The sequence below is a fragment of the Podarcis raffonei genome, chromosome 12 (genome assembly GCF_027172205.1).
Source record: "Podarcis raffonei isolate rPodRaf1 chromosome 12, rPodRaf1.pri, whole genome shotgun sequence".
In the NCBI taxonomy this organism is placed as follows: domain Eukaryota; kingdom Metazoa; phylum Chordata; class Lepidosauria; order Squamata; family Lacertidae; genus Podarcis; species Podarcis raffonei.
In genome coordinates, this window is record NC_070613.1 from 3,848,314 (window position 1) to 3,873,886 (window position 25,573).

At 50.8% G+C, this 25,573-nt stretch overlaps 2 protein-coding genes across 14 annotated transcripts in view; one reads left to right on the forward strand and one right to left on the reverse strand.

Moving 5' to 3' along the window:
• MAP4 (microtubule associated protein 4) overlaps positions 1-25,573 on the forward strand; it is a 205,236-nt gene that overhangs the window by 127,876 nt on the left and 51,787 nt on the right. For all 13 annotated transcript variants that reach the window (XM_053409372.1, XM_053409377.1, XM_053409380.1 and 10 more), the window contains one exon: positions 345-4,481. In XM_053409372.1, the coding sequence (XP_053265347.1) occupies positions 345-4,481 (4,137 nt within the window). The remainder of the gene's footprint in view (positions 1-344; positions 4,482-25,573) is intronic.
• The window catches only part of LOC128423864 (cytochrome P450 2C25-like), a 227,825-nt gene continuing 214,603 nt past the window's right edge, over positions 12,352-25,573 (reverse strand). The window contains exon 10 of the transcript XR_008332882.1: positions 12,352-12,401. The gene's annotated coding sequence lies outside the window, so the exon portion shown is untranslated. The remainder of the gene's footprint in view (positions 12,402-25,573) is intronic.

Genomic DNA, 25,573 nt, shown 5'->3' on the forward strand with positions numbered 1-25,573 from the left:
CATGGCCTCCCCCACGCCCCAGAAAAAGAGGGAAGGCCAGGCCTAAAATCCATCCCAGAAAGGCCTCATGGGATCTCTAAGCACAAAAGCAATTCTCACATTGCCCTGTAACGTAGAAGCTAAGACTCTTCCACAGACTTTGTCCATGCTATGAGATAAGTTTGGTGGAGAAAAATGCAAAAAGTAGGAGAGATTGGTACCCCACAACCCCTTGCCTTTCTTCCAAAACTGCACTTAATTAAAGTGGGAGTCAGTACTGTTGACTGTAGGCACTGGGAGCCTGGCTGAAAGCCGCTTTTGGTGAATAATCCCTCTGGTACTGGAGCAACCTTCCTGTATTCCAGGTGCGCTTCCTGCCCAAGGAAGACACGCTAACAAACCCAGCGACCACCACCGCAGGGTTGGCAGAGCGAAACCTGCCTGGCTGCCTGCGGCGGATGCCCCGGAGGAGCTTCCTGTAGGTCTCCCGGCTGCACCCAGGAGCCACAACCAAGGAGGCGACCCCTTTTCGGCGACAGAGTGCACTGGCTTTGTCGCCGGGACGTCCCCCCGGAGCAGAGCTCCTTACAGGAAGGCAGCCGGCCAGGCGTTTGAGTTTGCAGAGGGCACGAGGGAGAGCTGGGACCTGGAAGCTTCCGCGGCACTGAAGAAGAAGAAGAAAAAGCAGAAGCAGAAGAGGGTCCAGCAGCCAAGGGGGGCAGAGATGTGGGAGGACAGCTCCGAAAGGCCGCAAGCTCCCCTGTGTGCTCTTGAACCCCAGAAGCCCGAGGTCCCCTTTACTGAGCCCCGGAAGAGCGCTAAAGAGGTCTCGAGAGCCCCTGTGGACGTCACCGGGAAGGATCCTTCAGTGCTTGAGAGAGAGGGCCAAATTATGGACAGCCTTGCCCCAGTTTCTGTAAAAGGAGAGCTGGCCCTTCCGGCTGATAATGTTGCATTGGATGCAAAATTTGGCCAAGTGGAAGAGATGAGGGATGGCAGCTTGAAATCGCCATCTAAAAGCAGGGAGTCTCCTGAGGAGCAGCTGAAGTGCTGTGTCCAGAAGAATCAGCCAGGAAGCCCCACCTGGCCGCAGGCCAGTCCTGTGGAAATGGCACCCTTTGGGAAAAGCAGGACATTGGAGGAAGGCTCATCTGACAAGGACTCAGTCCCCATCGTGCCCGCTTTGGAGGCCAAACCTGCGGTGGGCAAGGAAGTTGAAGTCCTGCTTACAAAACCAGCAGCTTCAGGTGAGAAGGTCGCCCCAGAGGACCTGGCTCCTTTGCAGGAGGTGCTGGTGGAGGAGCCCAAGAAGGAAGAGAAGGGCCAGCAGGGCAGAAGTCCTGGCGAGGGAGCTGCCAAATCTCCCGCTGAAGCAAAGGCCATGAAGCCAGCCACGGAAACGAGTTCTCCCGATAAGAGCAAGGAGAAATTCCCTGTTGCGCCAGAATCGAGCCCCCCCAGGGAGTGTTCACCAGGCAACGCACAGGGGAGCAGCCCCGCAAAAGGTGCCACTCTTGATTTTGGTTCGGCCGAAACCCCCTTTTTCTTGGAAAGCAAGTCTGATCTGGGCAAGCCCTTCGCTCCCACCAAGACACCTGGCAGCGCTCAAGTACCTTCCACTGAGATGGCCAAGGGAGCCAGCTCTGGCACACCAGAACAGCCAACTGGGGCACAGGCTAAGAAGAGGGGCAGTGATGGCAGAAGCAAGCGGGTTAAGAATCCTTCGGCGCCGCTGCTCTCCCTCTTGGAGGACCGGGCTGATGTGGGCAAAGCTCCGGGGGTGGAGGAAGCTGTGACCCCTCCTGAAAGCAGCATGGCAGCCAGAAGCCCCGAGGCAGCTGGCATCTCCATCTCAGCGGACAGCAAAGCAGCTCTTGGCTCTGCGGTGTTGCAAGAGAAACCAAAGAGGAGCAGTGAGGGGAAGAGCAGGAAAGCCATGAAGAGAAGCTCGCTGGGGGCGTCGTTTCCTCCAGCGGCAGAGAGCGGCACTGGCCCCTCGCCTGCTGAAGTGAGCAGAGCTGACCAGAGTAAAGAAAAGAACGATTCCAGCAAAGGAGCTGACCTCTTAGCTGCAAGCCAACTGACGGAGGCTTCTGCTGCAGATACGGCAGAGCTCCAATCTCCTGCTGCAACCTCCTTGAAGGAGAAGGTGCAAGGGGCTCCAACCGGCAGAAGCGAATGGGTCGACTTCCCTTCCTCGGCATACCCTTTCATCTCGGAGACACCAGCCAAGGCAGGTCCTCCTGAAGCCAAGGGAGCCACCGTGCCTGGTGAGAGCAAAGGGCCCAGCTTCGCCATTTTGGAGAGCCCCGCATCAGCCCTGCCGGGGAGCAAGCCCAAAAAGAGGACGAGCGATGGGAGGAGCAAAAAGTCCGGGAAGACTCCGCCAGAGCAGCCGTTTCTGCCGGAGGCGGCCTCTGACCTGAGCAAAGCTTCTGAGAAGGCTGACGGTACCACCAAAGAATCAGGCGCTGCTGGCAGGGGTGGCGCCCCTCTGCTTGAACAGCCGGAGAGCAGTGAAGTGCAGGTTCCTGCCGCAAAAGCGGTGGGGAAATCTGAAAGAAAGAAGGAGGAGGAGGGGAGTTTGGACACAGCCCCGAAGAAGTGTGGCGTTGAGCAGCCAGTCACTTCTGATCCAAAAACCAGCACAGCAAAGCAGGAGCTTTTCGCTAAAGACGCAGAGAAAGGTCAGGCAGCCAGTCTAGATCCTAGAGACAGGACAGAATTGCCAAAATCCCCCCATCCCTTTACGGAGCCGGTGGCAGAAGAACCGAGGAAAAGGGATGTAGGAGGGCAGAGCCACCAGGTTTGTGTCCAAGCCTTGGAAGCAAAGTCTGAACCTGCCAGGCTAGCTGCTGAACATGGGGAGGTGGCTAAAATGGAGGAGGCTCCATCCCCGAGTAAAGTCCAAGAGAAAGACCGTCCCTTGAAGGAGGCAAGAGAGGCAGGGCAAGGTCCTGATGCGAGCAGAACATCCAGAGGATCAGAGGAGGCCAAGAATAGAAAAGACAAGCTGAGTTTGGAATGTCCCTTTCTTTGGGGGGAAGCCAAAGGGGAGGTAGGCACGCTTTTGGGGGTCCAAATAGAAGATCAGCAGAAAGAGCCCCCTTCTCCACGAAGCAGCAAGGAGGGAAGTGGTGGCGGGTCTGCTCTTGCCAGTAAGCCAGACCCTGCTGCAAAAGCTGCAAAGAGGGGCAGTGACAGGAAAAGCAAAAAGGCAGCGAGTGGCCCTGACCAACCCGCCTCGCAAGCAAAGGTGGATCCCACAAACCAAGGGCAGCATCCCAAATTGGCTGGCTTCCTCCAAGGCATGGAGGAAATGGAGTTTGTAGACGAGAACAGGAACATCAAAAGCCTTCCCCCGGGGCATCAAGTACACTGGGAAGAGAACAAGATGAGCTTGTTTGGTCCCTTTGCTCCCCCCAGTGCTGGTGGTCTTGACGAAGCCCCTTCCAAAAGCCCAGGGCTGGGGTGTCCCTTTCTAGAAGACCCAGGCAAGTTCATGAGCGAGCTGAGCAAGGAGCAGCTTTTTCTTTCCGAAATGCTGAAGGATGCCAGTAAAAGCGTCGGGGAGGATCAGCCTGAGCCGAAGGAGAACGTGGCCAAGTTGGGAGGCCGCGAGGCCGCGATAGAGGCTTCCCTTTTGCTGAAAGCGGGCGACGAAACGAGGGAGAAAAGGAAGAAGAGCAAGAGACCCCATGCCAAGCAGGAGCTAACAGCAGGAAAGGACAAGGCGTTCAGCTCCGTCCTGGATGAAGATGGAAGGCAAAGCTTGGTGGAGAAGACACAAGGCTCTGGACCTGGCCCCTCAGAACTGCCAGCAGAAGAGGTGCCCAAGGAGACTGCCCTGCTGGTTGCTGGGACAGAAGGAAATGGATCTGTCGGAAAAGAAACCAGCACTCCTTCTGGGGAATTGCCACCCCTTTGGGAAAACAAGAGAGAAGCAGCAGCACTCCAGGCACTGACAACGGCGCTGGTTGGTGGCAGCTCAGAGCCAGTTGAAAAAAGCAAAGGAGCTGAACCAAAGACCTCTGAACGTCCGGATGGTTTAGGAAGTAAGGCAGGGGCAGATAAGGTCCCAGAGGATGTCCACGGGGAGGAAGCTGCTTCTGCTCCTAAACCAAAAGACCCATTCAAACCTCTGAAGCTGGATGATGTGAAGGAGCCAGAGATCAGCATCCCAGCGCAGGCGGCCAGCAAAGAGGAAGAGGCACATCTGCCAAGCCAGGCAGCCCAACCAAAGGGCGCGCAGCGTTCTGGCTCAGAAGCCGGTGAGCTGATCCCGCAGGCGGTGGCTGACGGTGGCGACCAAGGAGCGAGAGCGACGAAGAAAGAGGAGAGGAGAGCCCGAGGCGCCGAGCAAATGAAAGGCTACATGAGACCCACCAAGTCGAGAGGGCTTCCTCTCCCCCCGCCGCCATCGAGAGTCGCGGCTGTGCAAGTGCAAGGGAGGAGAAGGCCGGCGAAAGCGGACAGCCCAAATCTACAAAGGCAAGAGAAAGGTGTGTCTTTGCAACTGTGGCTCGTCGGCAGCTAATGCATATACTACAGCTTGTGTGTGAGAACCTGCTCCTTGGCATGAGCACCTAACTGTTAATCCTGCGTCCATTGCACCTGGCATGACTTGTGTCTTGGCTGTTCCCGTTAAGAGCCTGTTTTTGACTCTGCTTGCCTGTTTTCACCAGGGTGCTAATGGCCAAGTTTTCGAAGAACTGACAAATGTATAAAACGAGCTCCCAAAGCTTATCTTTATGTGCTTGTTCTTGCTTAAGTATTTTTGTACTCCTCCTCACTAATGTTGAAAAAGTGTTGCGTCGTCTAGCAAAATAGCTTCTTGACACCACGTTGCTTAGAGATTTCCCCTTACCTGAGGTTCAGGTCTTGGTGCATTCATTTCTCAAGTCTCAAAATGCTCGCAGGTTGAAGCCTGACAGGCTATTAGTAATGATTCCCCATCCCCTTTTGAAAACGAGTCCATTTAATAACTTTATGCTGGTCATGAATGTCCCCCTTGCTGGCATGGAAAAGGTCATATGATGGTTGGCTCACATGGTCAGCCCATGACAAACGTCATTTCTCAACTGTGTGCAACGCAGCTGTGGGAAGCTGTTTCCAAGGCCCCTGAATGGGTAATTCATGAATGTGCAGAGTGCCCCTCTGAAAAGAAAGCAGTACATCTTGAGTTGAGGAAATGGTCTGGTCTTGCAATGGAAATGAAACCGCCTGCATATATTTAAATGTCCAGTCTACCTCTCGCATACCCATTATTGCTTATGGGCAAGCAGAGTAGCACTTGGTTCCTGTTCCTCAGGTGTGAACAAATGGGATAAAAGGCAAACAATAAAAGGTAACAAAATAGTAAGTTGTATCAGTTCAGTCAAGGAGATCTAAAGCAATGGTTTAGATCAGCAAGCAGTTAGGATTTAAATCAAATTTCTCATGATAGTACTTCATGTTTCCTAAATTTTGGTGCAGCTCCCAACTGCTAACCCATCTTTATTTTCCATTCAGTAGTGGGATGCTGTGTGTGTGTCTCTCTGTGTGTGTGTGTTTAACAATCATTTTAGAACATGTTTCTGAATGCACTGCTCGATGGATCACTTTTATGCATTATGCAGCTTGCTTTAATATTATACAAGCTATTATTTTGAAGACAAGCTTAGTGGGGTTTTTAAGTTTCAGTTTTAGTTATTTTAAACCACCCATTTTGATCCGCCTTGAAAAGGCGTCTCCAGCCAGCACCTGCATTTAATCCTGCAACCTGGAGTTCTTTACCTGGGTTTGAACCTCTGACTTCCTCTGTGGAAAGTGTGTACTCCGTCTCTGAGCAACAGCCCCTCCCCATCTTTACATGTCTACATGGCTTTACTGCAAACTGTTTGTTCTTAGATTATCAGATAGCGTCAGATCTCTATCAGAAGCGTAGATTTCCCCATGAATGCTGAATGAACATGAGAACGAATGCCTTTCCCTAACAAACACTGGTCTTCTGTTGTCACTAAGCAAGAAGTGTTGATGCTGTTTGACGGAATATCATAACATCTGCTTGCGTGAAAAAGCTTTTTTTTTTAAGATTGAGCCATGCTGGCCTTAATGTTTTGCTGTGGTTCCTGAGAGGTTTTGTATATTTAATGACGGTTGCATAACGTATAAAGTACTTCTATTTTGGTGGAAGTGCTGTTCCCTGCATGAATTTATGCCTCTAGAGTGCGGTGTGTGTGTGTTTCTTGCATGGGGGTAGAAAATGGAGGGTGTTTATAGAGGTAGTGCCTTCTTTCAAAAAAGGAAAATAGAATTGCTGGAAGCCTTTTCGATTTATGTGCGTGTGTTTTCCTTGCACACGGCCGTATTACAAAAGGGCAAACCTTGGGATCTGTTGACAAATAGAAAGGTTGGCCCTAAATGAATGAACGTCCGCAGGTAATTGGACTGCAAGCCGCTCAGCATGCCTTAAGACTCCCACCTGCTTTGCAGGATCCCCTCTGTGTGAGTCAACTGCCTACGTGGGCCCTGTTCACTTGCTGCAGAGCTCGGAAGGATTGAAGCTTGCCTTAATGGCAGGAGGAGCTGTTCCTCTCCTCTCTTCCCCAGAGGCATGTACCCCAGATTGAAAGCAGGCTGGCTGGTGGAGAGGGTGACATTGCAGTTAGAATGTCAGCACCGTCAGCGTGGGATTGATGAGAGGACTTGAGGGTTGCTAGCAGCCCTCTGGCAAGGCCGCAAGGCCCCACGCCCCCAGTGTTGACTGCAAAAGGAGGGTGGAAGGTGTTTAGCAACTGGACAGCTCCCTAGAGTGAATTTTGTCAGCCCTAATTGCCAGTCACCAGTTCCAAAGGAACTCGTCACCCTGTCTTCATGGTGTCGTGAGCGTGTGACAGGGACTAAGGAGCAGCTTTGGTTCCTGCTGCAAATGTTCATTGCTCTAGCAAGTTTCCAGCCCGTTATTCTGCCTCTGACAACGGCAGATCCATGAATCTATTGCGAACTGGACGTTAGGCGGGGATGAGGGACGAGCACTCAACCACCAGCCAAGAACAACCCTATTGTGAGTCGAGGACCCGCCACCCACATAGGAGTATAATAAGACACAAAGACACGTTATTTTAGGTTAATGGGCAAAATTAGGCCACAACTTTTATTGGCTACAGCATGTGAGTAGTATTGGCTTAGGCATTGGATGAAACAGCAATACCAGACTCCACCCTGCACAGCCAGGAGTCATATCAGGGTTAACAACCAATGGGAGGAGCTTGTTGATGCAAATACAACTGGAAGCTCCCCCATTATGTCACTGGAGGTCGTGCCATGGCCCTAGCCACCAGCAGGGCATCGGACAGGATCCACGACCGCCGGATTCCTTTAACGGAATACCCATAAGAGGAGGGGTAGATGATGGCGCATACCCAATCCTCCAACACAGCACACAAATTCCAATGCCTAACCGCCAATACCAGAAAGTTGTGACAAATTGCTACGATGTAGGCGAAAAAACCAAGAGGCTGGTGCCAATTTGCCAAGTGGATAAAAAAAGTCCTATCAGGCCCCTTGGGCAACCAAGGCAACCAACCGAAGTCCATAGCAAGGTCAATACGCAAAAAGAAGGTGACCTAAGAGGGAGGGCGGGAGATCCGAAGAAAGCAGGAACAGACTGGGAGCTGAGCGCTGCCGCGGTTGTTTAAATGCGGCTAGCCCCGCCCATCCGGCCCTATTGGTCGGCTGGAAGGCCTGGCCGCAGCAGCAGAAGCAATCAGGAGCAGGGAGCCGAGCATGCCTCTCTGCCCCCCCAGCGGGAAGCTGCTCCCGGTCCCAACCCCTCCCCTCTGGGAGGAGGAGAGGCCTTCTCATTGTCAATGAAGGCCTGGAGCGCTAGCAAACCACAAGGCTTGTCACCTTGACTTCCTCTAAGATAGGAGCACCGGAAGCAGCCTGTCGTGGACTGGCTGAAGGCAGAGGAGGCACTAACTAGGAAACCCCCAAGGGAAGAAAGCTCAGAGCCCAGGGGTTGGTGATGGGACTACAATGAGTGGTCAGAGGGAGAAGATTGGGAAGAGGAGGTGTTGGAAGCTGAAGAGGCAACAGGGCTTTGTGAGCAGGAAGAGGCTGGGACAGAGAGCGGTCCAGAACTGTGTTGGGTTCATTGGAATTATGAAGTCTGTCCTGATCTCTTCCTCTTCCAAGAGCTCCCTCCAGCTATGGAGCATGTATTTCTATAACCTTGGCTTTTGTTAGGGCACGTGGGGAGCAACTTGCAATATTGCTAAAGCTAAGCCAAACGTAGACCTGGCTAGTTTATTTGGGGTGGGTGGAAAACCACTTGTAAAGAGCAGGATGGAAATGTTGTTGTTGTTTAGTCATGTCCGACTCTTCGTGACCCCCTGGACCAGAGCACGCCAGGCTCCTCTGTCCTCCACTACCTCCCGCAGTTTGGTCAAACTCATGCTGGTAACTTCGAGAACACTGTCCCACCATCTCGTCCTCTGTCGTCCCCTTCTCCTTGTGCCCTCCATCTTTCCCAGCATCAGGGTCTTTTCCAGGGAGTCTTCTCTTCTCATGAGGTGGCCAAAGTATTGGAGCCTCAGCTTCAGGATCTGTCCTTCCAGTGAGCACTCAGGGCTGATTTCCTTCAGAATGGAGAGGTTTGATCTTCTTGCAGTCCATGGGATGGAAATACATGTTTGAAATCCTTTGTTCAGGTGGACTTGAGCGGTGCTTGTGGACTAGTTTCACCCCACCCCGAAAGGTATTAAAAACCATGTAAATAAGTGCAACATTTGGGTTTCTCCTATTCACAGAGTTCAGCTGCTGTGCTCCTGTTTTGTTTTATTTTTGACAGCAGATGTTGGTTGTCTTGGCACACGGCTCTTGACTAAAAATACTTTGCAAGGATTGTCTCTCAGTCAAAATGTATCACGGCGAAAAGTTGGAAAGCTGTTTGCTTTCAAATTATTCTGTGTTACTGCTCATTTGAGGTGTGGAGGCCCATTCCTCCTCAAAGATGGAGAGGCCTGTGAGTTTGCATACTGATAATCCCCTTGGTGCCTCTTTCCCCATGCAGAACTGCCTCCAGCTATGTGCTATTACAGCTCTGGTGGCAGAGACTAGAAAACTCTGCAAGGTGGGGCAGCTCCTTGTCTTTCTACGGCTCATTGCCTCTTCTGCCCATCACTGCTGTTGCTAAGGCACAGCTTTCTTGCATGTAGCGAGAGTGCTTATTTTGGTACTATGAGGAGGTTAGAATTATGTACCCGTCACCCGAAAATATCGAGCCCATTGTTTCAGTTTGGGGCTTGCAGGCTGGTTTCAAGCGCTGGTTGCCAACCCTGTGAGGGGCGGCTTAGGTGGAAAGACAGTGCGTTTTCACAGCCACCCGTCCGCTTTGCAGTGGATTGGGACCTAAGAGCTTGTTGTGCAGTGTGAGGTAGTAGAATTGTATGTAATTATTATTTATTAAATTTATATACTGGACATATCAGTATATACTGGAGATATATTTATATATTTATATATACTGGAGATATATTTATATCTCAGGACAGTTCACAAGATAAAATACAGAATAGAAGACAAAATAAGTACTGTGGTACCTCGGGTTACATAGGCTTCAGGTTACATAGGCTTCAGGTTACAGACTCCGCTAACCCAGAAATAGTACCTCTGGTTAAGAACTTTGCTTCAGGATGAGAACAGAAATCGTGTGGTGGCTGCGCAGTGGCAGCGGGAGGCCCCATTAGCTAAAGTGGTGCTTCAGGTTAAGAACAGTTTCAGGTTAAGAACGGACCTCCGGAACGAATTAAGTACTTAACCCGAGGTGCCACTGTACTTAAAGCAAAACAATAACACAAATGCATTTCAAAGGCTATATTGTTTAATCATCCAAAGGCTTTGGAGAAGAGGGATGTTTTCTCCTGGTGCCTAAAGCTATGTAGTGAAGGCACCAGGTGAGCCTCCATTGGGAAAGCATTTGACAGACAGGGAGCCACTGCAGAAAAGGGCCCGTTCTCTTGTTGCCACCCTGTGGACCTCTCATAGAAGAGGCACATGGAGAAGAGTCACATGACGACTGCATGGTCCCAGCACACACACTGCCCAGCACACACAGGTGTTCCCTGCATAAAATAAATGAACACACAAATGACAAGTTTTGGCATAGCCTTCCCTGCTTGGTTTATTTTGGGTTGGGCAGAAGCAAGATCAAGGTCCGCTGAGATGGTTCCGCACATCACTTTAAGAGCTGGATGTGGATCTGTTAACTCTCCCGGTGAACAATTAAAAGAACCAGTCTCTGCCTTTCCCTGGTTTAAAGGTAAAGGGACCCCTGACCATTAGGTCCAGTCGTGGCCGACTCTGGGGTTGCGGCGCTCATCTCGCTTTACTGGCCGAGGGAGCCGGCGTACAGCTTCCGGGTCATGTGGCCAGCATGACTAAGCCACTTCTGGTGAACCAGAGCAGCGCATGGAAACACCGTTTACCTTCCCACCGGAGCAGTACCTATTTATCTACTTGCACTTTGACGTGCTTTTGAACTGCTAGGTGGGCAGGAGCAGGGACTGAACAACGGGAGCTCATCCCGTCGCAGGGATTCGAACCGCCGACCTGATCGGCAAGTCCTAGGCTCTGTGGTTTAACCCACAGCACCACCTGCATCCCCTCATTCCCTGGTTTACCTGATGCCTAATAAAACGGAACAAGGGGAGCAAGCCTGTAGATCCCTAGCTTCACGTGTTTGAAGTTTGCTGGAACAGGGCCGGCTTCCCTGTTCCTTTCCGTTTATTCCACCACGTGCGTGTGAGCGAGGCAAGAAACCTCTGATGTAACCCCCCCCCCCGAAGCTCTTGGCATATTCTTCTCCCCAGCATGCACAACTTCAGCTGACCCAGTTGGTCCGATCGTTGACTCTGGTTGGCGACGACACTTAATTAGCAATTGCACATGACTTTGGGAGGGTATATCAGGGGGGCACTTCGTCATCCCGGAAGGTGCCCGTTGCCTTGGAAACCAGTGCAGAGGGGTCCTCGCCTGAAACAGTTTGCTTGGATTTTCTTCTTCTTTTTTTCAAAAAGGCATTGAACAGGATAAGTACTAGCTTGAGGAGCAAATCAAAAATAGAAACGCAAGGTTGCTGTGGGTGGGAGCTGGCAGCTTGGGACTCGAGTCCTGGTGTGCTGATGCAGCAATTAGCTCTGGCGTGCTGTTGGGCTGTGTGCATTCTCTGTTGTCATGCACACCAAGGTTCTTGAGCAAAACCAAACAGTGGTTCACCTTGAGAGTTTGCTCTGAAATTCACAACTGGGTGAGGGTGTGTTTCTTTTTCTGAAGGAGCGTCTCCACCCCCGTCATTCAGCCCGGACACTGAGGTCCAGCGCCGAGGGCCTTCTGGCGGTTCCCTTATTGCGAGAAGTAAGGTTTCAGGGAACCAGGCAGAGGGCCTTCTCGGTGGTGGCGCCTGCCCTGTGGAACGCCCTCCCAGCAGATGTCAAGGCAATAAACAACTATTTTACTTTTAAAAGACAACTGAAGGCAGCCCTCTTTAGGGAAGTTTTTAATATCTGATGCTGTATTATTTTTAATATTCAGTTGAAAGCCGCCCAGAGTGGCTGGGGAAATAATAATTATTATTATTATTATTATTATTATTATTATTATTACTATTATTATTATTATTATTATTTCTGAGCCTGGGAACTCCTTGGGAGGGAGGAGTGTGTAACTGTGCCTGCAATTATGAACATAAGAGCCTTCTGGATCCGGCCAAATGGCTCATCTATTCCAACATCCTGTTCTCACAGTGGCCAACTAGATTGAGGTTACCAGACGTCCCAATTATCCGGGGACAGTCCCCGGATTTACAAATCAGACCCCATACAAAATCAATTGAAGTTGAAAAGTGTCCCCGGATTCATTGAAAAAATCTGGTAACCTTAAACTAGAGCCTGTGGAGAACCTGCAAACAGGATCCGTGCACGGGGGCACTCTCCCATCCTGTCGTTTCCAGCAACTGGTATTTAAAAGCATTGCTGCCTCAAACTGGGAAGGCAGACCATTGCTATCATGACTAGTAGCTGTCGATAGCCCTCTTCTCCATGAATTTGTCTAGCCCTCTTTTAGCGTTCTCTGGGTTGGTGGCCAGCACTGCCTTTTGTGGCAGGGAGTTCCATAGTTTAACCATGTGCTGTGTGAAGGAGGGCTTTCTTTTACAGTGGTACCTCAGGTTACATACGCTTCAGGTTACATACGCTTCAGGTTACAGACTCCGCTAACCCAGAAATAGTGCTTCAGGTTAAGAACTTTGCTTCAGGATAAGAACAGAAATCGTGCTCCGGCAGCACGGCAGCAGCAGAAGGCCCCATTAGCTAAAGTGGTGCTTCAGGTTAAGGACAGTTTCAGGTTAAGTACGGACCTCCAGAACGAATTAAATACTTAACCTGTGGTACCACTGTACAGTCATACCTTGGGTTGAATACACTTCAGGTTGAACGCTTTCGGGTTGCGCTCCGCGGTGACCCGGAAGTAATGGAGCACGTTACTTCCGGGTTTCACCGCATGTGCAGACGGTCAAAATGACGTCACATGCATGTGCGGAAGCGGTGAATCGCCAGATGCGCAGTCGCGGGTTGCGTTCGCTTCAGGATGTGAACGGGGCCCAAAACGGATCCTGTTCGCATCCTGAGGTACCACTGTATTCTTCTCCAACATTCAGCTTCATTGCATGCCCATGTGTTCTAGTGCTAAGAGAAAGGGTGAAATATTTTCCTCTGTCCACTCTCTTCATGCCATAATGATTTTATGCACTTGAATTATGTTACCTCTTACCTTTTCTCTCAGCTGAAAACGCCCCGAAATGCTCCAACCTTTTGCTCGCTCCTTTCTGAACCTTGTCCAACTCACGTGGAATATCACCCATGGTATCATAGTATTACAGTTCCGTATTTAGCGTTATAAACTGTATTATTGTGGTTTATGGTGATGATCAGAAAGGGGTTTAGCACTCTTTATTAAAACAAATTCACATAGCATTATAGTGTCATGGTGCTATTACACTTGGATTTCATAGCTAGAAATGAGTTTTAGCACTGATTAAAAGATGTGTGAACTTTTGGATAAAAGGAGTCGTAAAATGGCATCCACCGCAAAGGTTATAGTGAATGGATGCTGAGCTTCAAATAGCTGCTTGTGTGAATTGGACCTTCCACACCTGTAGACCCTTGTGGTATGGACAGAACGTGGGGTGTACGCTGGGGGGAAAAACACACCAGGCTCCTAGAATGTACAAAGTCTCTGTTGCAATTCTGCTTGCAGCTTGCAACAGAAAGGCAGTAGCTAGGTAGCGGGGGGGGGGGGCACTCATCTCGAAACAGCTATAGTCAAAGGTATACTGCCTCTGAAACTGGAGGGTCCATCTAGGTGTCATAGCTAAACGCTAAGCCTATCCCCCCTTTTTTTCTGTAGTCCCCTTTTAAACCCATCCAAGCCTCTGGCCACTGCTACATCTTCTACCAGCAAATTCCATAGCAGTTATGCATTCAAGGAGGTGGGGAAGAGGCAGAGGTCTTGGAAAGCAGGCAGGCAGGTGCATCCTAGTTGAGCCTTCCGAAGAGCGGAACAGGGAGCGAGGAAGGAGCAGAAAGAGGTAAGGGTATAATCCGTCCACCAGCGCTGGTGGTAGATGTTCACAGCCGAAGTATTTATCGTATATAGAGAGAAAATAAATCCCCCTGCTCCTTTCAAACATGAAAGTTGCCTTTCTGCAACATGTGAGAGCTGCCGCTGCCCATACTTAATCAAATTTCCAAAAGTGCTGGTTTAAATAACGGAAAAGATTAAAGCTCTAGGGCAGAGGATAAAGGCTTCTCATTGCATCTTTCCCCCCCCCCTCCTTTGATGTTTCTGTATGTCCCCCACCCTTTTCTGACAGCATTGCACAGCTTTATCTGCCCTCTCTGCTCTCTCTCAATTTTTGCCCCCAAACAAACAAAGCCTTCCTTTCCATTTCCCAATTCTACATAGTTCCATCCTATTTCTCACCAAGACGTTGGAATGGTTGTGAACATTCCGTGACATCACATCAGCTCTGCCATTGGCTAGGGGAGCCTGACTGGTGACAGCCAGTTTTTAAAGCCAGTGTGATGCAAGATCGCATGCATGAGCTCTCGTCTCTTTGTGATCAGTGGAGCCGGGTGGGCGGTAATTGGGGAGTGTCAGGAAACAAAGGCGAATATGACTTTGCCCTACTTTATTCATAGTTCTGAGACGACTTCTACCCGGCACTTAAATGCAAGGTAGCAAATGTCTAGATCAGGGAGGCTGAATTTTTTTAAAAAATTATTTTTGTGTGCAGCAGGATAAATTCAGGGGGCGTGCTGGAGCTCAGAGTCTAAAAATACTCCTAGCGAGTTGATAAGTGGGAGTTGTCACTGCTGCACTGTGCCGTAAGGGCAGCCGCCGCCACGCCTGCAATGATGAGCTTTGCTTGCAGGGGCTGCTCTCCCGGCTGAAAGGAGGGTCTCGTTTAGTCCGGGTATGTTGCAGTCCCCCCAAAACAGTTGTGCATCATTGTTGGCAGAAGATTGAGTGGCCACAGCAGGAGCCTTGATGGATTTTTCTTTAAATTGCATTTATATCCCACCTCATGGAGCTGAAGGCTTCGTACATGGTTCTCCCCTTCCTTGTTTAATCCCCGCAACAACCCTGTGAGGTAGGTCAGCAACTGGCCCCAGGTCACCCAGTGAGAGCTTTGCGGCTGAGCGGGGATTCAGACCCTGGTCTCTCAAGTCCTGGTCTGACACTCTTACTGCTACACCACATTTTAATGTATTTTTAATCTTTGTTAGAAGCCACCCAGAGTGGCTGGGGAAACCCAGCCAGATGGGCGGGGTACAAATAATAAATTATTATTAGTATTATTATTGGCTCTCAAAGACATGGTACCCCAGGTGAGGCGCGAACTCACAACGTCTGCATTGCTGTGCTGCATAAGTACTGCGCACTAACCTATGCTGTTTGGCCTTTGTGCATAACATGATAGATGCAGAATGCTTTTCCCTTCCGCAGAAAAGACATACAACTCGGAGAGCTGATGTAGTAGTGAAAATGGTTTAACGAGCGAGCTCCGAAGCTGCCAAATAGAAGCGTTAGTGGCTGGAACGACGACAGGTTTTCCGGCAGCCACGTTGGGACTGATAGAGCAGGGAAGGGCGTGGCTTTGATCACAGGAACCACACATGCAATTCCACCATCCTGTCTCGCCTGCCCACAAAGCGGCTCCAGAGGATGGGGGCATTGCCGTGTGACATGGATGCAGGTGGGAGGGGTGGCAGAACCGGCACCTGCCGTTTCTGCAAGCAAAAGGGCCTTTGCATCAAAGCCAGTGTCTTGTGGCAACTTGGAAATGGTTGTGGCGTGAGCTGAGTAGAGATGGCAGCATGCAACGCTGGAAGCTCTTGTCCTCGTAAAACCGTGTCAACACAGGAAGCGGCCTTATACGTGCCGTTGGTCCATCTTGCTCAATATTGTCTGCACAGACTGGTAGTTTCGGGTGCTCTGGGGTTTCGGGTAGGAGGCCCCTCCTAGCCTGACCTGGGGATGCCAGGGATTGGACATGTGGCTTTCTGTGTGTAAAGCAGATGCTTCCTTGGCTGGCTGTGCCAAGATACACCAGCCACTCTTTCAGGTGCCATAGGATGCTTTTGGCAACATCTGTGGAGGTGGTCTCCTGGGCAGACTCCATTGAAACGAACAGGGTGAGACAAGGGCCATTTGTCAACTGGTGCGGCTTGATCTATTTGTGAATGGAGAGCTGCCTTAGGCCAGGTCAGGCTGCTGGCCCCTCTAGGCAGGTATTGTCTACTCCAACCTTCCCCCAACCTGGTTCCCTCCAGATCTTTCGGACCATCAGCCTCAGCCTGCATGGCTGTTGTAATCTGAAACCTCTCGCGGGTGATCCAGTTTGGGGATGTTGGTCTACTCTGCCTGGCTCTCCCAAGATCTTTTTCCATCTCCGCCAAGCTAAGCAGTTGGCTCCTTACCTCTCTCGCCCTGACCTAGCCACTGTGATCCACGCGACGGTCACCTCCAGACTGGATTATTGTAACTCGCTCTACGTGGGGCTGCCCTTAAGACTGACCCAGAAACTCCAGCGGGTGCAGAATGCTGCAGCGAGACTCCTTACGGGGTCTTCGCTGCGAGATCACATTCATCCGGTGCTATATCAACTGCACTGGCTCCCGGTGGAGTACAGGATCAGGTTTAAGGTGCTGGTTTTAACCTTTAAAGCCCTATACGGCCTTGGACCCTCGTACCTACGGGACCGCCTCTCCTGGTATGCCCCACAGAGAAACTTACGGTCTTCAAATAAAAATATCTTGAAGGTCCCAGGCCACAGAGAAGTTAGGCTGGCCTCAACTAGAGCCAGGGCTTTTTCGGCTGTGGCTCCGACCTGGTGGAACACTCTGTCACAAGAGACTAGGGCCCTGCGGGACTTGACATCTTTCCGCAGGGCCTGCAAGACAGAGCTGTTCCGCCAGGCCTTTGGCCAGGGCACAGCCTGACTCCCTCCCTCGGCAATCTTCGCGGAGCTCTGGCCCAATAGTGGCCAGTGGCTTGAATTTAATTAATTTTATAATGAATGATTTTAGAGTGTTGTTTGTGTTGTACTTTTGTATTGTTTTATTGTTGTTAGCCGCCCTGAGCCCAGCTTCGGCTGGGGAGGGCGGGATATAAATAAAATTTATTATTATTATTATTATTATTATCTTGGGGAAATGGAGGTTTTTCCACATCACCACCTACCTGTTCCTTGAACCCAGCTCCTGTTCTCTACCACTGAGCTACTGCTTCTCCTCTCCCCCAAAAGGAGAGGACATTTTGCTGTTTGCAAAAACTCAGCATACATGTTTGTGTCGCAGATTCCAGACAATGGAACTGAGCACCTCAAACCTCTCTTGGCGAGTGTGCTTTTTGGACACATCTCATGACGAGCACGACTTTCATTTGGTCCAGCGAAAAGAACCTCTGTGACGGTTTTATGCCGTTCCAACTGATGGCTTTATTGTGAGGCAGCAAATGCTTTTGCATATCTGGAAGGAGATGTCTGTTTCCTCAAACACTTTCGCCAGATATCATACCTTTAAAAAAAAACAACCCACATCATTGCTCTCGAACATTTGCTTTCATTTGCGTTTTGTCTCCCTCGACTATCGACGCCTGGATAAAGGAGCGGACAAATTTCACCCCCTATGGCTTTCTCGTTGTGCTTCTTTAAAGGGATGGCAACAAAGTACCTCAATAGGCACTTCGAAGTGCAGCTGCAAATTAGATTTCCGTTTTTATGTTCAGGAGATGGCTGAAAACCCGTGTGCCCTGTAACGTTAAAAAAGAAAAGGGTCTTGCTTAAAAAGCTACATTTGAGTAAGCTGTGTTCCCTTGGGGACGAAGGGTTTTTTTATTTATTTTTTTATCTACGAGCACGGGGGGCATGGTGTGTCGTCACCACATCAGGCTGCCTGCAAGCCCGGCTCACTTGCTGGGTGGTGTTACAGCTCAGGAGACGAGAAGCGAGAGGAGCAGGCAGAAATGTCTCTCTCCAACCAGCCCTCCGCACCCCTCTCTGAATACAGCCAGCTGTGCAAAGGCAAGAGCACAGAGGGCATTTCGGAAGGCTTCCACTGCATGGAGGCGCAGAAGGACTTCGGGAAGACCGAGTTTGCTTGGCAGAGGACGGAGGGCAAGCTGAACGAGATCGGACTGAACGTGAACTCCGGCGGGCAGCTGAAGGATGGGCTGGTCAAGAGCAGCCAGGGCTTCACCGACGAAGACAAGCTGTGTTTCTTCGAGGGGAAACTGGACAAAGAGCTCAAGGCAGCCCCGAAGGACAAAAGAGGCGAAGCAGAGACTCTGCAAGGCATGAAATGCCCGATGGCCCCCCTGGGTCACCTTGAGAGCTGGGCTCTCATCTCGGAAGCCTTCCCTCCTGCAGAAGGGGGCTTGGGGGGCGTTGGTGCTGCAGGCTCCCACTCTGGGCAGGCGGAGCCCACAAGGTCGCCTGCCAGGCTGGGGCAGCACGAAGCCATCACCGACCAGGAGAAGGCAGCAGGTAAGAAGGTGGCAGAAGCCAAGTGCCAGCAGGGTCAGCCCGGGGGCGACCCCAGGAAATACGCAGACGAACCGGAGACCAGCGTGTGGAATCCCGGTTTCAGCCCCGTCCTGACCAGCAGTTTAGGTTGCCCAGAGGCGGCCAGGAAGACAGAGGGGCCCCCCGCCTACAGCGTGATCGGAGTGGTCAACGACAGCTATGTGCAGAGCGGGTTTGCACCTTCCCCTGCCCTGCCCAAGCTGGGACCCCCGACCACCACTGTCGAACTGGCCCAGGACGACTTCAGGAGCAGCTGCTTCAACAACCTCCACGATATGGAAGACGAGAGGTTTTCCGCGGAGGCGGGGGAGAAGCAGGGCTCTGGCGGCGATGGCAGCTTCCTCAACCGAGGGGCCCACCAGAGGAAGGCCATGCGGCGTGCCATGTCGGAGAGCTCCCACCTGTCTGTCCCCCCAGCCCTGAACCTGGCCGACAAATACCCCGAGCCCCCGGCTCGGGAGGATCTCCTCGGCAGCCTGGTGTCGCCTAGCGGCAGCCTCTCCCAAAGCACGAGCCCCATGACCCGAAAGCCGAGCGCGCCAATGAAAAGGTCGGCCACTGTCTCGGAAGAGCAAACATCTGCCCACAGCCTGGGCTCCGCGCAGAACAATGCTGAGCCGCCCAGTCTCATTGTGAACCAGGAGCACCCGTCCCTCCCCATGGAGGAGCCATCTGCCAGGAAGCGAGAGGAGTGGGACGCCAGCGGCAGCGCCGTCAAGAGGGAGCTGGTCAGCCCCGGGCTGTACCACGGCAAACTGGAGCAAATCCCCGAGATCGGCGGCCATGGCAAGAGAGGCAGGGCGGAGGAGGAGGTGGCAGCAGCGAAGGCCGAGAAGAGCCATGTTGTCAGCGAGCCCAGTTGCCTCAGCTCCCCGAGAAGCGGCAGGATCCAGGAGATGGAGCCGGGCAGAGCCGCTTCCGCGCCGGGGAGGAGAGAAATCGAGGTCAGCGATGTGCCGAGCGCTTCGTCTCCCCAGCAAGGCGACGGGCCACGTGACGGTATGTTGCTAAATTTTCTTTCCCCCCCGGGGAAGCAGGCAGACTAGAGATGAAGGAAAGCGACTTGACAGATTGTGGGCAGGGGAGCCGGCCACTCCGCCAGCCTCTCCTGAGACGGACACAGCTTGCTGCGTAGCAGGCAGAACAATGGGAAGGGGGGGCGGAAATCTGGGGTGACTGGGAAGAAGAAGGGGAGGGGGCGGTTCCCTCGGCCGCTGATAGAACAGATTGCTCGCAGGTGCCAGGGAAAACAAAAGATAAGATGCATGCATAAAATAATGGGATTAACTATTCCCTGGTTTTAAAGATGTCCGGTGGTTTTGTGGGATCGGGCTGCTTAGTTGTAGGGTGAAAGCCAAGGTCCTGCATGTCCACAAAACTGCAAGAAGGCACAAATTTGGGTCCTCCTTTTAGGAATGTCGGCTTCCCTTTCCTGGAAGGGGGAGCGCACCAAGAAGGCACAATCGCGTCGTCCCTTTTGCGGCTCCGAGTATTGGCACAAACCTGCTTGGAGAGAGTGGCGAGTCTGGTGGAAAGCTGAAGAGAGACCAGCCTTTCCTCCTGTCCCATGTAGAAGCGGCACCTGCCCCTTTAATGGGGGTGAAAAGCCTTTCAGCTCGCCAGGGACAGCAGTGCTTCTCTCTCCCACCCCGCCTTTCTCTCAATAGGGGCTTGTTTTTATTTCTTAGTGTGCTGGCACAATGCTTTGAGGTCAGTCTGCTGGTCTGAGCTGGGGAAAAATTGGGACAAGCACAGGCGATCTTTTGTGGTGTGAAAAGAGGAGAGAATCTCTCTCTCTTTCTTTCTCTGGTTCCAGCCGATTTGCCTTTTTGTGTAGATGCTGCTTGCTTGGAAGTCATGGGGGCTGTGGCGGTAGGTTTCTACTGAAACCTCAGTGTTTAGCATCTCCAAAAGCCCGTTGAGATAGCAGTGGGAGAGAATAAAAAGTTAAAAGAATTGCACAAAATAATTACTAATGAGCAACAGTACATGCGTGTGCCATACCCAGCTTGTTAAATCCGTAAGATTGCAAATATTAAGGGTTGCTTTTTAGCCGGTCTGAACTGCAGCTGTGCAACCCTCCACAGAGACTGGGCTTCCAGTTCCATCTCTTGCCCTGATATGAATGATTAGGTCGCTCGCCTTTCTTTAACATGGAATGGCTTTTAGGGGAACTTTTACTAAAACGCCTCCTCTCTTCACACCACCCCTTCAGCTGTATGATATCGCTCCTACCCCTGTCAATACAAACATTCCTACCCCTTAAAAATCCTTTTCCTTGCCTCTCCGCGGCTGCTTCTACTGTTTCTCAGCTGCAACAAACTCTGCACCCAGGTTCTAGCAGGGGGTTGGGGGGGGCGTAAGAGCAATATGATCCAATTCAATGGGAAAGCTAAACCAGCCCCAATCAAATCCACATTGATCCATTGGAAGCTGATAGTTGCCAAATCCTCACCAAAGGGGCGTATAGATATATATATATATACATACACACAAATACACTCCCTGATACTTAATTGGGCCAAAAGGTGCTTCAAGCTATTGCTCCTCCATCAAGGAGGGTCTTTGGCCCTGGATTTTCAAAGAGAAGCTAATAACGTGCAAAAAAGAGGGTCTTGCCTTTCCAAAGCAAGCTATCGGCCATGTGCTGAGAACAAAGGAGTGTCTAGGCAGCAAATTCAATTACGCTAACCTCCCGATAACCTTCAATGTGATAGACTCCCGTAAGCGAAGCTTGGGGTGTGTGGTTATTTTGACGGCCAGGACTGTAGATAGATAGATATATATTTGACCTTTATTTCGCTCTTCTGGTGACACCCAGTGGATATTGTTCTCTTGCGTTAGGGTGCATGCCACCTCCATCTGTTAGGAAGAACCGCTTGGTTTATGGGCAGCACAATGCGACTTGCATTTTGTGGGAATCTTCGCCGGACGTCTCCTCCCCGTTCTTGGTTGCCCCTTCCCCATCCCAGATCTCTAGAACCGCCACCAAGCACGTCGCAGGAAAGGAAAACTACACCCACCTAGTTAAACTGTGGAACTCGCTTCCATAGGACGCAGTGATGGTGCCCAACTTGAATGGCTTTAGAATAGGATCAGACAAATTCATGGGCTATCGATGGCTACCACTAGCCGGGATGGCTCTGCCTTCTTCCACAGTGAGAGAAGTGTGAGAACAGGATGCTGGACTGGCTGTGAGAACAGGATGCTAGACTGGCTGGATCCAGCAGCCTCATCTTGCGTTCTTATGACCCTTGGGGCTGTTTGTACAGCTTGTAAAGATAATTATTGGAGATGAATGAGAATTATGAGCTGCCTCCGCCAGGATCTCTTCTTTGACTATGGCTGGACTGGAAATGATGGAGGGATCCGTGAGAGATAATAATAATAATAATAATAATAATAATAATAATAATAATAATAATAATTTATTATTTATACCCCGCCCATCTGGCTGGGCTTCCCCAGCCACTCTGGGCGGCTTCCAAAAAAAATATTAAAATACTGTAATACATCAAACATTAAAAGCTTCCCTAAACAGGGATGCCTTCAGATGTCTTCTAAAAGTCTGGTAGTTGTTCTCTTTGACATCTGGTGGGAGGGCGTTCCACAGGGAGGGCGCCACCACCGAGAAGGCCCTCTGCCTGGTTCCCTGTAACTTGGCTTCTCGCAGTGAGGGAACCGCCAGAAGGCCCTCGGCGCTGGACCTCAGTGTCTGGGTAGAACGATGGGGGTGGAGACGCTCCTTCAGGTATACTGGACCAAGGCCGTTTAGGGCTTTCAAGGTCAGCACCAACACTTTGAATTGTGCTCGGAAACGTACTGGGAGCCAATGTAGGTCTTTCTATATGGTTATATGGTTATAAAGTCTAAGTTCCTACCAGCCTCTTAAGAGCAATCAAGTTCTTGGGCGTTATTATTAGTATTAGGGTGGGTGTGGGGTACTTGGGCTCATTTTTGCCTCTTTGCCCTTGCTCCTCATTTGTACAAATAGCAATAGTATCGTTCTCTGTGGCTTGTTTGCATAGTGCTCTTCTTCCATAAATCTCAGGACGGTTCGCAACATAAAAATTCAAGATGAAGACACAAAGCACTTTACTTCTCTACTTCAGCAGCCTGCGAAGTTTGTTTTAATCAATAATAAACATATAACTTGGGACGCGGGTGGCGCTGTGGGTAAAAGCCTCAGCGCCTAGGGCTTGCCGATCGAAAGGTCGGCGGTTCGAATCCCCGCGGCGGGGTGCGCTCCCATTGCTCGGTCCCAGCGCCTGCCAACCTAGCAGTTCAAAAGCACCCCTAAAGTGCAAGTAGATAAATAGGGACCGCTTACTGGCGGGAAGGTAAACGGCGTTCCGTGTGCTGCGCTGGCTCGCCAGATGCAGCTTGTCACGCTGACCACATGACCCGGAAGTGTCTCCGGACAGCGCTGGCCCCCGGCCTCTTGAGTGAGATGGGCGCACAACCCTAGAGTCTGTCAAGACTGGCCCGTACGGGCAGGGGTACCTTTACCTTTAAACATATAACTTGCTAAGGACAGGAACTCGGGGTGGTCACCTTCCACAACCGTGAGAGGGAGACATCCAAGGTGGGCAAAGAAGATCCTTCAGATTCTTTGCATTCTTATCACAGCAAGACTCCGGAACAGTAATTTGCCCGAGAACATTAACCCACTGTTTTTTTGGGTTTTTTTAAGAATAATTTTTTATTAACCGACCAATCACATCAAATCAAACCAAATTTCATAAATTCCAAATTACACAGTCGAATTTTAAATTTTTGTTGGGGGTACCCATATTTCAAGTTCCGAAGGGGATCCAATCAACTTCTTGCTTCTTGCTGCTGTTTTAATGTCCACAAATCTAACCTTATGATGTTCACAGTACTATCCAGTCCTTTCTTATTGTTTTTCCACATCTCTTGTTGTCATTTTCATATATTTTTCCTTTCTCTTTGTGACCTCTGATAGTCTCCACAAGCTGGAGTGTTTTTCAACCTTGGGCCTCCAGCTTTTTTGGGACTACAACTCCCATCATCCCTGACCACTGGTCTTGCTAGCTAGGCATGATGGGAGTTGTAGTCCAAAAAAACAGCTGGCGGCCCAAGGTTAAGAAACACTGCATTAGCCTCCTGATCCATTGCTTAACAGTTAAAAGCTTTGAATCTCAGACTGGGTGATAGAAAGATTTGTAGGGGACTCTGGACGCTTAGATTGCCGTGTAGATTTTAAAAACACTCCCCTCTTACAAGAACGATCTTCAGGGCAGGTTAGAGTCCCACTCAGTCTTCTCTTAATGCAATCTATTTGCATCAAAATGGGGAATGGGTGTGGCTAGCGGACATCTGCTCCAGTTTGCAGCCCTAGAAGCTGCTGGCAGTGGCTTCGCCATTCGTAACTGTATAAACCCAGGCGGTCCAACTTTTCATACCAACCGTACATTAGCGGTGGGGGAGCGCCAGGCTAAAATTTGACACTCACAAACACCCAGCCCTCGTGCTGCTTTCCCAAAGGCTGGGAAGGATGTGCCGGGCTTTGGGTAGGAGGCGAGAGGCTCTGGCAGGGTCCTGAACCTCTCCCATCTCCTCCCCAAAGCTGGGAAAGAGCTAACTAGGCTTTGGGAAGAAGACGGGAGGACTCTAGGACCCTGTCTGGGCCTCACACCTCCTTCTCAAAGCCCTATGTCTTCTTTACCTGACTTTGGGAAGGCAGTTTAAGGGGGGGGGGTGCCAGAAGTTGCCAAGGACCATCAAAAAATGCCGCGCCTTTGTACTGCCCTGATATAAACTAATGAATGCTTGGAGCGTCGCCACCTTCATCATTCTGCCCAGACACTGAGGTCCAGCGCCGGGGGCCTTCTCGGTAGTGGCACCCACCCTGTGGAACGCCCTCCCACCAGATGTCAACGAGAAAAACAACTACCAAACTTTTAGAAGACATCTGAAGGCAGCCCTGTTTAGGGAAGCTTTTAATGTTTAATAGGTTATTGTATTTTAGTGTTCTGTTGGACCAAGCTGTGCTTAATGTGTGCGTTGGGCTGTTTGAGAGATGATCACAGGTGCCTGGGTTTGAAGGCATCAGACCTATCGTGATTAATATTTATACGGCATTATCTAAAGGGGAGAAAGTTATTCGCCTATGTAAGTCATGATGATAGGCACCTAAAGGTAAAGGGACCCCTGACCATTAGGTCCAGTTGTGGCCGACTCTGGGGTTGCGGCGCTCATCTCGCTTTACTGGCCGAGGGAGCCGGCATACAGCTTCCGGGTCACGTGGCCAGCATGACTAAGCCACTTCTGGCGAACAAGAGCAGCACACGGAAACGCCGTTTACCTTCCCGCTGGAGCGGTACCTATTTATCTACTTGCACTGGTGTGCTTTTGAGCTGCTAGGTTGGCAGGAGCAGGGACCGAGCAACGGGAGCTCACCCCATCGTGGGGATTCGAACCGCCGACCTTCTGATCGGCAAGTCCTAGGCTCTGTGGTTTAACCCACAGCACCACCCGCGTCCCTGATAGGCACTTAGGAAGCTGCTTATACCAAGTCTGACCTTTGCTCCATCTACCTTGGTATTACCTACTCTGACTGGCAGCACCATACCAGTGTGCAGGCAGGGGCCTCTCTCTCCGCCCTACCCAGAGATCTCGTGGGTTGAACCTGGGAACTTCTCTGCACAAAGCAGATACTGTGCCACTGAGCTGTTGCCCTTCCCCAAATCTGGGGGAGACTAATAAATTTAGTATAAACAACCAAAATAATTTAGTACTGTAAAATAATGTCATAAAACCAATGCATTGATTAACAGCCATTAAACCACCAAACCCTTCAAGTGGAAACCTGCAGAAAGGCTTCCTTTAGTAGAAAAGCACTTTTTCTCATTGACACCCCCCCCCAAAAAAAAGGCTTGACGGAGGAGTCAGGAGAACCCCCAGAACCGCCCCCCCATGGAGGGAAAGAGAGAGGAGATTGTTCCCTCTGGCAAGCTGATACGCTTGCACTGATCCAGTGGTTGCCCTAGTGCTATGCTGAATTCTTCCCGATATAAATAAGAATATATTTTAAAAAGCAGTCCCCGCCTACAGGTTCACAATCTAAAAGAGGGGGAAAACATTGGCAGTGTGTATGTGTGTGTCGAGATATGCCTGGTTTGTGCCACTTCAGATTGCATCGGGGGAGATTTCCTCAGAAGGCAAGCAATGCCAGTTACAGGAGCGCTCTCTTCATCCTAAGTGGCACAGCCTAGGCATAGGCTGATCACTGGGCCTTTGCTCATCGTTTGCAACTTGCCATGCAGTGGCTCTGGCCAGCATCCTGTTCTCACAGTGGCCAACCAAATGTGTCCGTGCGAAACTCCCAAGCGGGACCCGAGGGCAACAGCAGCTGGCATTCGGAAGCAAACTTCCGCCATCGCTGGAGGCAGAACACTGTGGCCATTGGTAGCTTTCTTCTTCTCCTCCGTGAATTTGTCTAAT